The 12,980-nt window shown below is 30.2% G+C and overlaps 2 protein-coding genes across 2 annotated transcripts in view; one reads left to right on the plus strand and one right to left on the minus strand.

Moving 5' to 3' along the window:
- Nucleotides 1–1,992: 1,992 nt before the first annotated feature.
- Nucleotides 1,993–4,069, plus strand: LOC103310392 (small lysine-rich protein 1). The gene has a single exon (XM_008188565.3). It carries the CDS (start codon nucleotides 3,414–3,416, stop codon nucleotides 3,672–3,674), a length of 261 nt encoding a protein of 86 aa, XP_008186787.1. The 5' UTR covers nucleotides 1,993–3,413; the 3' UTR covers nucleotides 3,675–4,069.
- The window catches only part of LOC100161589 (serine/threonine-protein kinase Warts), an 18,755-nt gene continuing 9,801 nt past the window's right edge, over nucleotides 4,027–12,980 (minus strand). The window contains exons 3-7 of the mRNA XM_001946288.5: nucleotides 7,843–7,957; nucleotides 6,022–7,747; nucleotides 5,763–5,938; nucleotides 5,418–5,707; nucleotides 4,027–5,350 (exon numbers count right to left, since the gene is read on the minus strand). Of these exons, the coding sequence (XP_001946323.1) occupies nucleotides 4,919–5,350; nucleotides 5,418–5,707; nucleotides 5,763–5,938; nucleotides 6,022–7,747; nucleotides 7,843–7,957 (2,739 nt within the window). The 3' untranslated portion in view covers nucleotides 4,027–4,918. The remainder of the gene's footprint in view (nucleotides 5,351–5,417; nucleotides 5,708–5,762; nucleotides 5,939–6,021; nucleotides 7,748–7,842; nucleotides 7,958–12,980) is intronic.

Raw genomic sequence — 12,980 nt, forward strand, 5'->3', positions numbered from 1 at the left:
ATGTGAATCTAACAAGACCCCAAACAAAGAAATTTGTTCTCTGATTTTGGAGATCTATCTCACTAAATGAAAATTAAAATGATTTTTTGTGGGGCTGTTCACACCAACATTTTTCTGGATTCAAATTATTTACCACTTGGGTGTGATATCAGTTAATAAATTTGTAAAAAAAAAGTAAGTAATCAAGTAAGTTTACATGCCGATCCCTGACTTGGCAAGCGTTTTTTTTCTAGTCGGGGGGACAGGTCATTTTACAGGTAATTACCAATTAAATATATAAACTATAAATAACTCAACATAACTGGAAGTAGGAAAAATTGCAATTTAGCTCTCACATGATTTTTTGAAACATGTATTTCAACTAGTTAAGAACGATGGTGCAAAAATAAATTTGAAGAAATCATTAGTTTGGTTATAGCCTTCCAAAGTTTGCAATTTTACGTTTTAACGCACGCGCGGAATGCTGTACTTACAACTGTATTACCACGCGCAAGTCTATAATGAATTTTTCAATTTTTTTTGTTGGAGACTAGGTAAATCAACATTTTAATACTTACACTGATAATATAAATTTGAATAAGCCATTAGTTTTGAAATTATGACATTGAAGTGCATGTAATTTTTATCGTTTTTATTAATTTAATTAATTAATTACATAATACAACTTAAAAATTAAAATACTATTATTATTCACAAATGTTTATAAATAATCTTGTTCACTAATTGTACTAGAATCGGAACTACCGGTTTCTTCGTTTTTTGAAATCATTCAACAACAGCGGCTCATATTATTATGATTGTCACCGGCGTATTAAAAAAAATGCGTCAGCGTGTCCAATTATTGAAAAATGTTCGACTATATTTAATAAACATGAATTTGGCATACATTTTTTTCGGCAGTAATGTCACAGACGCTTTTGCTTGCCGCCACATGCCCTCGACATTATTGGTATGAGCACCATGCTTCTGGATTCAGAAATTGACTGGAGTGAATCACACTCAAATGGAAAAATCCTATTCCTCTTCTAAGCAATCATACACCTAACATTTTTTATTTTTAACTTAATTAGGTATACCTTTCAGCAATTGCTGATTATACTATTATAGTCGTGCACAGCAAAATTCAATCTTTAATAATTTTCAACAATGTTACCTCGTCACGGAACTCAACGGGAATGAGGAAACATCGCCCAAATCCCCGCTCAATTCCTCCGAAAATCCATTGGCCGTTTACCCCATAATATTTTCGTCACCCAATTTTTTATTCATCTATTTTCACTAATTTTCTTATTCTACCTATCATAATAATTATTGAAAGCGTTTTCATATTATATGATAATATAAACTAAAAAAATGTAAATTTATATACTAATTAATTAACTCATGCCGCATAATCATGCATTAAAAATAAATAAAAAAACAACCTCTCTATGGATGAATTGATTATTCGGATGTCCAGTCTACTGCAGTATATTTGGCAATAGAGATTTACTTCATAATGAATGATAAGCTACTATTTTGGTGCCACAAATATGAAAACGACACTATTCGGAAAAGCGACAGTCGAAAAAAAAAGGTGGGGCAAGTGGATGTCGCTTTGCTGTACAGTAGGTTACAAGTGGGTCATTGTATAATGGACGGTATTAAATTTGAATTCAATGATATGTATAATGGATGGTATTTACAACAAAATAAGAAAATCGTTACATGAGAAATCGAGTGAATATCAAATATTGTAAAAATATGAATTCCAAACGCTCATAAAAATGTATTATGACTTGCTTGTAAATATATTTTTTTTTTTGAAAAAGTTAGACAAACTTATGAGGAATCATGTATTACATTTTTAAATCTTAGATTTAAAAAGAAAATTTTTCATCTTGCACTAGATGTATTTTTAAATCTGAATGAATAGTATGATTAGAAACATAAGGAAGGATATAATAACAAAATATGCAAATATAAATCGAAGGCTAATTAAAAATGTACATTATACAGGTAAGTATAAATACTATCTGAGTAATGAATAATAACATAATTAAGCTTATACTCGTAGTTTTATTAAATTACCACGTTTATATGCAGCTGTTAATGCGCATTGAGTTAATCCGGGAGTTGGGTGCATATAAACGCATTTTTAATTCGCATTAAACTAATGCCCATTTATAATTTAATTCGATTCGTCAAATCGAATTAACTCTTACTCCGGGATTAAGAAATGCATGCAAACCCTTTAATGCGAATTAATTTTTTCGCGGGAATTTAAAAAGAAAATTTAAAATTGTTTTGGTCATGGAATACAAAGTATAAAACATGGACTAAAAACATTCGCATTAACTTAAAATTTTACCCGACCTCTAATCTTGATATTTTAGGTGCATATAAACTCGCTCCCTAATGCCCATTAAATCAATGCGAATTAACTGCTGCATATAAACGCGGTAAATGAGGTAAATTGTAAATAGGTAATTATCTAACCGAAAATATCAACTGTCTGTGATATTGTATTCCAATACTCAGGGGCGTTCAAATGATTTTAATTAGGTTTCAAGTAAAAAACAGTGCTAACAATTAAATAACAAGTAAGAGGCTCATCCCTTCATCTACCGCGGCTCCGTTCGCCAAACTCGGTGTCCTTCGCGCGCATTTAAGTATATGATGTGCCGTGCATGTATGTATAATTCCAAACTTTGGAAGACTATAACATCCAAAATAATTATTTGCAAAAATTTATTTTTGCACCATCGTTCTTACTCGTTGAAATACATATGATTAGTCCAATTATACCTAGGTAATAATATCTTGATTAGTGGGTAGAATAAAGCTATTTATTAAATATACCATAATAATATTGTCAATACAAAATAATACAACAGCACACTACGAAAATAATATTTAGCTGTCTGCGGCATTATTATACTAAGATAAAATAGAAACGGTAATTTGTAATATTAGAGAAATCCGAACGTAGGTACGAGGTACCTACGCAGTAATATTATATTATTATATATTCATATCGATGCAGGAGTTATAAAGATTTTAGTCTATGATAATTGACGTATTAATTCGCTATTATTCATTTAAATATCTATTTCAACTAAATTACTTGAAATGTCTATAATAAAAAACTGTATTAATATATTTTTTATAGTTTTTGATTATAAATTATAAATATTTTGATTATAAATATCAAAATATGTTTGTATACTCTCTTTATCAACTTAGTGTTCATGATGTCTTAAGAACCACCCACAATACAGTTTCTATGGAACTAGTGCTAGAGTTAGATCAATAATTGTACACAGGATAACAACCAACTAAAAGCTCAACTAATATCAATATTTTAATAATTTAATTTTAATTTTTACACTCTAAATGTTAAATTTAGGCTATTTAGCAAATTTCAGGAAAAAATGAGTAAACAAGGAAGCGAAAAGAAAAAAGAGATAAATTCTAAAGATGACAAAAAAACAAAGAAGCAAACACCGACAACAATAAAGACACGGAAGGAGGGTAAAAAGTCGAGGAACTTGGTGGATGTGTTCAATGAATGTGCTATGGATAATGCTTACCATACGTGTCACAATGTACAAGATCTGCTGAAGTGCCGAGGTTTTCCATGGCCACAGGCGCAAAAGAAGAAGAAAAAGAAAGGTGGTAAAAAAGGCAAATGAGAATAAAAATGGATCGGTAAAAATTCAATAAAAATATGTTATTGACTTTTTGTAATAAAAAAATATACATTACATTTATGTTTACATATCACTTTTCCTAAAAAAAAAAAATAATAATAATACAAATATACACTGTGACAAAAGTATGACATTAAATCAACTTGTACAATACACATGAGTAATATAATACAATATGAATGCAATATTACTTATAAATAATAAAAAAACACTAAGCAGATCTGTAATAAACAAGCCTGGCGTCATTTTGGCCGAATTGTTTTTAGATTTTATTTTCTCTAAATAATCGTTTATCACAGACAAGTCAACTAAAATGACGCCGAAACATTATTGAAATGAGCAAATTCAACTAGATCATTAAAACAAACAAACAAAAATAATAATAATAATAATAATAATAATAATAATAATAATAATAATTATTATAATAGTAGTAGTATTAATAATAATCAGAGAGAAGTAAAGAGAGCAGGTATCTTAAATTATTTAAAATTACAAAAAAATTAGTTATGATTATTATTTTTTTTAAATTAAATTTTGGTAACTGCATAGAAAGATGATAATTTTGTTTGTATAATATATAAATTTAAATAAATATGTTAAATTCGTTTTTTAAGCTCAGTAAGTTAATCCCTGTCATTTTGCACAGCCCATAATTGGTTCATTTTTCTTAAGTAAAAAAAAACATTTAAAAGATAATTATAATAAGATGAATGATGAAACACATTAAATCCTAAAACGAACTTAAAAATAATTTAATTTTATAAGAAATAAATACAACAGGAAAAGAGTGTGTTAAAATTTGGGAAGGGGTATTAATTCATGAAGAACAGGGAACTAAAATATTAAAATACAAAGACAATTTTGGTAACTAAATAAAGCTTATGTTCTAAGAGAGGCATAACACCTCAAACTGAGCTTTTTGTCACAAATAATTGTGTTGCAATAGAAAAGCTGAAAACAAGCTATACTCAGTACATTATGTGGCATATCTTATTTTAATGAACATTATTTTATTCTTAATTTTTTTTTTATTTATCACCTTATTCTAGTTTTCATCATGATTAAAAACATTTTAATTAATATTTGACATTTTTATAGGTTTTTAACTTCTTTACTTACACACTATGAATGCTTTATTCAAACTATTAAAAATGGCTTTAATTGAGCATTCATTTATGTCCCCACATATACCAAAAGTTCAACCATCACAGAATTTTCTAAGCTCAAACATAAACAGCGCCTTGGCCATCATTATCATCCAGACTAATTCTGGTAGGGAATGATGGACCACCGCCATCATCAAAAAAACGCCTGAAGGTGAACTCAAAGAATCCATGGAATGGACGATTACCATCCGAATCAGAACTCCTATTATCCGGATCAGAAGAATCTGAGTTCTGAAGACGTTCTGGATCAATTGGATCAAAGTTAGATGTGTCAGTTGAAAATTGTATGCGTGGTACATGTGGAGGATTAAGACGTCTCATTCCTCTTTCAAAATCTATATCTTGGAAGAATGGATGAATTTTGACTTCATCAGCATTCTTACCCAAGCGGTTTTCTTTGCAAGTGCACAACTTTAGTATAAGATCAGCACCTTCCGGTGATAGGTTAGCAGATGCTGGTATTTGAAGAGTATTTTCCCAATGTATAACCTGCAAAAAATTAATTAAAATAATTGCAAAATATTACTTTATAGTTTATAAACAATGGTTTATGTACCTTGTATTGAGTCTCTGAGGGGGTGTTGGCAAGAAATGGAGGCGATCCAACCAACATCTCATAAAGAATGACTCCTACACTCCACCAATCACATAATTGTGTGTAACCGGTTCGAAGCAATACTTCAGGGGCAATATAGTTTGGTGTTCCCACCAAAGAATGAGCCTCACACCTTTGATGTTCTCGCCGACGTCGCCTCTCTAAAGGTTTTAACTGGTGACATCTACACTCTGCACCATTTACACCCCACTCTTCACCACCACCCATTGAGTCTTGTCTACAGTGCTCACCTAAAATAGTCATGACTGATTAGAACTTTACTATTTAAATTCTTTAAATATTTACCATCTTGGTAATATTTTGAATTATGAGTCCATCTGAACCCAGTACACAATCCAAAGTCGGTGAGTTTAATGTGACCATCTCTATCAATCAATATATTATCTGGCTTGATGTCTCGATGGATAAAACCCATTTTATGCACACTCTCTACAGCACAAGTCAATTCAGCAATGTAAAACCTATAAACAAATATCATTATTTAGTTAATAAGTATAAATTAATCATTGTCAATTAAAATCAAGATTAAAATGAAACAACTCACCTAGCCAAATGTTCTTCAAATATTCCCAGTTTGATTAACAATGACATTAAATCTCCACCAGGTATATAATCCATAACAAAGTATAAGTGATCTTTATCTTGAAACGAATAATATAGTTTAACAACCCACTCATTATCAGCTTCAGCAAGTATATCCCTTTCAGCTTTTACATGGGCAACTTGATTACGCTTAAGTACATGTGCTTTTTTCAATGTTTTCATGGCATATAAATGGTTTGTATCTATTTTCCTAACTAATGTAACCTCACCAAAAGCACCAACTCCAATCGGTTTGATTTTTATAAACATTGATTTGTCCATTTTTGCTCGTTTAAGACGTATGTAATTTGATTCTTTTTGTGATAACATTTTTCTCATTTGACACTGAGCTTCATCACTCAAACCTATTTTAGCCATTTCTGTCTCGAGCTGAACACGTCTAAACACTCTTTGTTTATGTGACTTGATAACATTTTCTACATGTTGTTCCATGAAGAATTTAAATGCTTGAGGAGAATAATTTTTTACTTTACACTCCCGTCTTTCTTCTTCTTTCTCTTTACTAATATGTTTGCGCTCTGGAATAGGGGACTGGTGATCAATTTTCGACTGATTATCATCTTCTTCGTCATGACCATTAGTAATGCCATTATTATTATTATTATTATTATTATGAAAAGGATGATGATAGTTAATGCAGCTCTTCATTTTCTTTTTAGCCACAGATGATGATGGAATAGGTGGTAATGGAGGAGTAGGTTTCCTATGTTGATGATCTTCAGCATATGGTGGTGGTGGCAATGGATTAGTAATTACTCGTTGGGCTGCCAGCGCTTGCATAGTACTTGCATAGCTAGGAGGTTCAGTTGTTGGTACAACTGATGAGGGCGAAGACAATGACGCTTGTTGAGGTTGTTGAACTGCTTTTTGAGCTTGTTGTTTTTGTTGAATAGATGATGCATAAGATGGTGGTGGAACTGGGGAGGGAGAAGTAGGTGCTGGAGCTTGTGGCGCAACAGCAGTTTGAAGTACAGGTTTTTGGACTAAAGTACTTCGTACAGATTGCATTATAATTGGTGATTGAGTTTTAGTTTGTCTAGCTCCCCAAGCTAGCAAAGGTGTAGGTCGAGTTAAGGATGACATACTTCCATTTGTTGATCCAGATACAGGACTAGATGACCCTGCATTTGAAAACACTCCAGAAGAAGGCGATTTCCGGTATTCTTGAATTGATACAGCGTATGAGGGTGGTGGTAGTGGAACTCCAACTATTGGATAAGGTGGGGGTGGTTCAGCAGCAGTCATACTTAAGACTTGCATCTGTTGAGATAATTGTTGCTGTGCTTGAGGACCATTTTGAACTACCATCGGTGAACTACCTCTTTGATTGGAACTACTTGAAGTTCCTGGTGTAGGTGCAGGTGGTCGTGAAGGAACAGCAGGGGCTGGTGACATGCGCTTAAGCAATTGTTGCATGTGTGTCGGTACATGAGGAGGCGGTGGTGTACTATTGTTCCTAGGCGGAGGTGGTGGAGGAGTTTCTGAATACGCAGAAGGAGAATATTGGCGCGATAAGGGTGGGTGAGAATGAATGACTAGATCAGGTTGTCTTGGACTATCTGATCTTGAGCTTCCTGCACCACTGTCTTGGCCAGGACTACTCCTTGGTCCAATTCCACTTCTTTCTAAACTTGATTTTCTGATCAATTTATTACTATTACATAATCCTGCAAAATAATAATATAAATAAGACTAGAGATTGAAATTTATAAATTATGATATTATTTATTATATTAATAAAAAAAAATAATGATATTATTACCTGATGAAGATTTGCTGCATCCGTTAGACAGATCACATTGCTGTTGTTTAGCTAAAAAATCTAGAGCCCCTTCAAATCGTCCTCCAGATATGTTAAGTGCTCTTAATGATGCTTCCTAAAACAAAAAATGTATTAAATTGGAATAAATGTATATCAAAAAGTATAGGTAATGTCACCAATCTAAAGTAAACAAAAATGATATATTATTAATTCAATTTCAATTGAGATTTCAATGTTTATTTCTTTGGCTCAAGACAAGCTTCCAGGGGATAAGTAACCTTCTTTTCGAAATTTAAACTGTGATTGTTGGTTACAAAATAAACTAAACCCAGACAGCATTTTGTAATGATTTTATTATAATATAAGTATTATAATAACGTTATACTAATATTATTTGTTATTATAATGTTATAATAATATTATTAAACAAAAAATTGCTGTCTGGGAACTAACATGCATGCATCATGCATGATAGTTGATTTCACGAAAGCAGTGGTGGTCAAATGATGGGAGGGGGAGGATAGATCCCCATTGCCTTTTTTTTTTAAATATTCATACCTAATAACTTATATACTATAAATATCATATATATATATATCATTGTGCATTTGAGCGTACACAGTTTTATCTTTATTCAGTGTTTCATATACATGGATGGAATTTTTTTAGATGTAACTTTATAAAAGAAGTTTTTTTACAAAACTATGTATATATGTTAATATCTTGTACATAGTATATATATTCCGATTTAAGTTTCAAACACAATATCGGGCATTTGCGCACCCTGGCTGCGATGACAAGCGTGAACAAGCACTTTCCCGTGTTTATAATGCGTTTTGAGTACTAAAATGCGTAGTTCGATTAAAGAGGCACCATGATTAACATTTGACACAATAAAAAAAATTTCGTTAGACTTAATCATGAAAATATCAAATCGAAAGAATAACGGATGATAAAAATGGAATCAGGTGCTGCCATGAAAACAAAATAAAAGTTCCGTCAATGTTTATAAAACACTTATGGTATCGTAGTAGGTATAATTAAACGTTGGGTTTACGTATTTTTTTGGGAATTTATCATTTCACAATTGTTAACTATCCCCATTGAACTTCGCTCGTGTGAACAAATATGACACTCGTCACAATAACTATCGCACATTTTCATGATAGCTATGGCACATAACTCTCTTATGTGACCACGGCTTGACACTTGATGCTTAGAAACGTGAATAATATGTACGATTGTATTTTTCAAGAGTCAAAAATGTATACGAGATCAAAGAAGCAAATATCATTTTTAATTTTTATAAAGTAAAATATTACCAATGTGTAATATTTTTTATCAAAATAAAATGTATTTTTTAATTTAACACGTTCACGGACAATCGATCAATTTTACTGTTATTGCAGCAATCGTCTATTATTTCCTATAAAGCACTACTCTAAAAATCTTCTAAGATGTGGCATTACTGTAATATCAGTAATAATTCCAATGGTGTCTTATGAAAGAGGAAGTTGTGTTGCCCACATTAGGCAAATGGGGCATTCAGGCACTGTCAATTTAAAGCGAATTATTATAGACAGTTATTTCCATTTATTTATAGAAGTTCACCTGTTCACATAGTATCAGATTTAAGCATGCCTATGGAACAAAATGCTGTTTACGTCTATCAACGTGAACTGATTCTATGTAACGCTGGAAATATAGGGATAATAATAAGTATAGGAGAGTTTAAAAAAATCATTATAGACTATAGTAATAATAATAACTATAATAATAGGTTGGTATTAACCAATAAGTCTAAAACTAAATGGATTAAATACAAACAATTAATACATGTGATTGCAACCGATATCATATGGTGTTTCAAACCATCTAACGTACTCGTGTCGAAATTACTGAATGAGATTATCTATCACAGCAATCTTTAAAATTTAAATTTAAATTTTACGAGAGAATTTAAATTGGCCTTATTTTAGCATCTAGGGTTTGTTCATCGGGTTAACCAAGAATATTAATGATGCCTAGTGAAAGTAGCACGATAATATTGGGTTTGTCCCCTACTTGATCTAGAAAATGTAATTTCAATTTAAATCAGTACAATTTTTTACCATATCATGTCCGCATAATATGTCGCGCAATAATAACTAATAAGCAGTTCTAATCCAGAACTAAAAGCCAAACATTAAACACGAACGTACCAAAATACCCAATTTCATACACACGGACGATATATTTTTATAATCAAATGTAATTAAACTCGAAAAACGTGTCTATACTTTTGCAATTACACGGACCGGTTTCGTCTATCCTTCTTACTCGATCAATCATAAGACCAACAAAGATAATATACATACTTCTACAAAGTAAAAATTCATGGGAACATTGAACATAATTACCTTACCGGGGTTCCTCAATATACATAAAAAAACCGGAACTATTATAAAATGTTTTATCTCTCTTCTTACAATAAAATCATTAAACCTGTTTGGTCTTAACGGGGTTTACCATTTACATTTTTCAGAATTTGTAATGCTTTTATGTAAACTACAATAACTAGGTATCAAGTTGGTATTTTGACAAATTATGATGAAATTTTCATAAGGTATAACGAAATATTTTACATAAAAAAAAAAAGTATATATAATATAGTATAGTAAGTATACAAATATCGTGTTTTGAATTTACTGGAATGCAGTGAAATTACAAAAATAAAATATTGATATTAGGTAATAACTAATACCTTATATAAATGGAGATAAATTGAAAACTTACTGAATATTTATTTTATTGAATTAATTATTTATTGATAACTTTATTGATATAAGGATTAAGATGAATATTTTTAAGATTGTGATTCGTTCAAATTATTTTTACGTTCGAAAGGTCTCACAGTCGGACATCATTTAAGAGGATTGGGACAAGGTCACTTACACCTTTTTATTGGATCTTACATTCCAGAGACATGTGTTCATGCAATCATGTGACAGTGGTTACTAAAGTAAATAATGAAAGAATCCATAGAACTAATATCTATTTTGATTTTGTAGATTTGTTACTTTCTACATTCCTACATTTTTTAGTTTAAAAAAACAAACTGGAAATGTATAAAAAAATATACATATATATACTATATACAATATATAATATTATATATGTTTGGTGTTTACTAGATGTATGTATTGATTGTACAATATGTGGTTTTTATTGTGAATCTTTTTAGCAGAAAAAATGCTTTAATGTTCAGCTTCAATATCTTCCTGATAGGAAATTCAATTGAGTCGGTACTTAAGGAAGAGAAAAGAAGTCAATAGTAAAAAATTCTAAGTAATTTTCTTATAAAATGGAAAACATAAAATAAATTACGAAAAAACAGGGATTTTTACGCAAATCAAGTTTCTGAAAAATTGAATTTCATATTCTGTTGTAATCCAAAAACAAATAACCGTAGAATGTAGATACTTGAAATGTCCACCAAATGTTATATTATCATTTTATGTACATGGTATAATTTTCAAAATATTTTATCTCTTTGTCAGCTATTTATAGACAATTTACATTTTCCATTTCTTTGTTAATAACATTTTACAAATATTGATAAAACAATTCTCCCTTGGTAAAAAAGTTTGACAATTGAATACAAGGTTTTCCTCATAAGTTTTTACTATGGCCATTTCAAATATTATATATAGGTACATATTATACAAATTTTTTTTTTTAAATCATTTGAAGATAATATTTTGAAAAATCTTGACGGCAAAATGCGTTAAAATCACAACAATTTTCAAATATTTTGTTGTTGGAAATTTATAAATTGTCCATATTTAATTTTATAGCTAAGGCTTGAAAATTTTATTTAAGGCCCTTCATAAATATTTTATTAACTGTCTGTTTTATTAAAACCTCAAGAAACATAATTTTAATCACATATTTTAATATAGACAGTTTTAGTTCAAATTTAGACAAAATTAGATACTTAAACAAAGAATAACTACTTAAATTATTTTGATGTAATTTAAAAATATTATTTGTGGAGACTTGAAACAGTTACATAAATTATTACATTTTACTATACACCTACACAATGATATTTTTAAAATATTAATTTTCTTTTGAGCTATTGCTTATTTATACCTTGAACTTATGTCTTAATCTAACCATTATTTTAAACATTGGGAACTATGGCCATAAGCGTGCGCACAGGGTAGTCATGGTAGGCACTTGACTACTCTGCAAACTCTCCCCGGCCCCCCTCAATATTCAATATTATTATCGAGATTATTATTATTATAATTGATAGTCAATCATAAAATATTTTTTTACCACGGTAAATGTAGTTAAATGAGGTTACCCCGTCCAAATTAGTTTTTGTAACTTAGGTGTGAATATGAATATTATATACATACGTGATATGTGTGTGTGTGAATGTATTTATGTATGACTAGCCTGCCAGAAATTCTGCGCACGCTTATGACTATGGCCATTAGCATTTTGTTGGGGGATTATAATTGGTTGAGGAACACGTGTATATGGGGCCAGGATTTGTCACTAAAAACCAAGGCTAGACATTAACGAGTTAAAAAGTTAAAGTTAATTTTATTTTAACTTTTTAACTTAACTAGTTACTTTTGGCTTTTCATTAACTTAACTGTTAGCTTACTACATTTCTTTTTTAATTAACATGAAATTAACCAATTAATTTTATTATATTACATTATTTCAGTCTATTTCTTTTTCATGTCAAAAAATATTTACCGTGAATTGTTTAAAGTTAAAAATGTATATCATTCGAATCTAACTTATATCGAAATACTGTTTAAAGTATAAACATCTATAATTTATAATTTATTTTTGAAAAAAAATCAAGTACGCTAGCGTTGTTTAAACAAATTAACTTGTTTTTAACTTCACAAAAAGTTAACAAAAAGTGTGTATTAACTTTTAACTTAACTGAGTTAGGTAACCTATAGTTAAATTAACTTTTAACTTTTTGTTATTGTTGCATATTAACTTAACTTAAGTCTTAACTGAGCTAAACAAAATCATTAAGAAGCTGTCAGCGCACTATTTGTTTTCTCTCTATGGCTCACACGCAACATAGACAAAATGCATTTACGCAAAATCATTTTTTCTATGTG

Source organism: Acyrthosiphon pisum, chromosome A2 (genome assembly GCF_005508785.2).
Source record: "Acyrthosiphon pisum isolate AL4f chromosome A2, pea_aphid_22Mar2018_4r6ur, whole genome shotgun sequence".
In the NCBI taxonomy this organism is placed as follows: Eukaryota; Metazoa; Arthropoda; class Insecta; order Hemiptera; family Aphididae; genus Acyrthosiphon; species Acyrthosiphon pisum.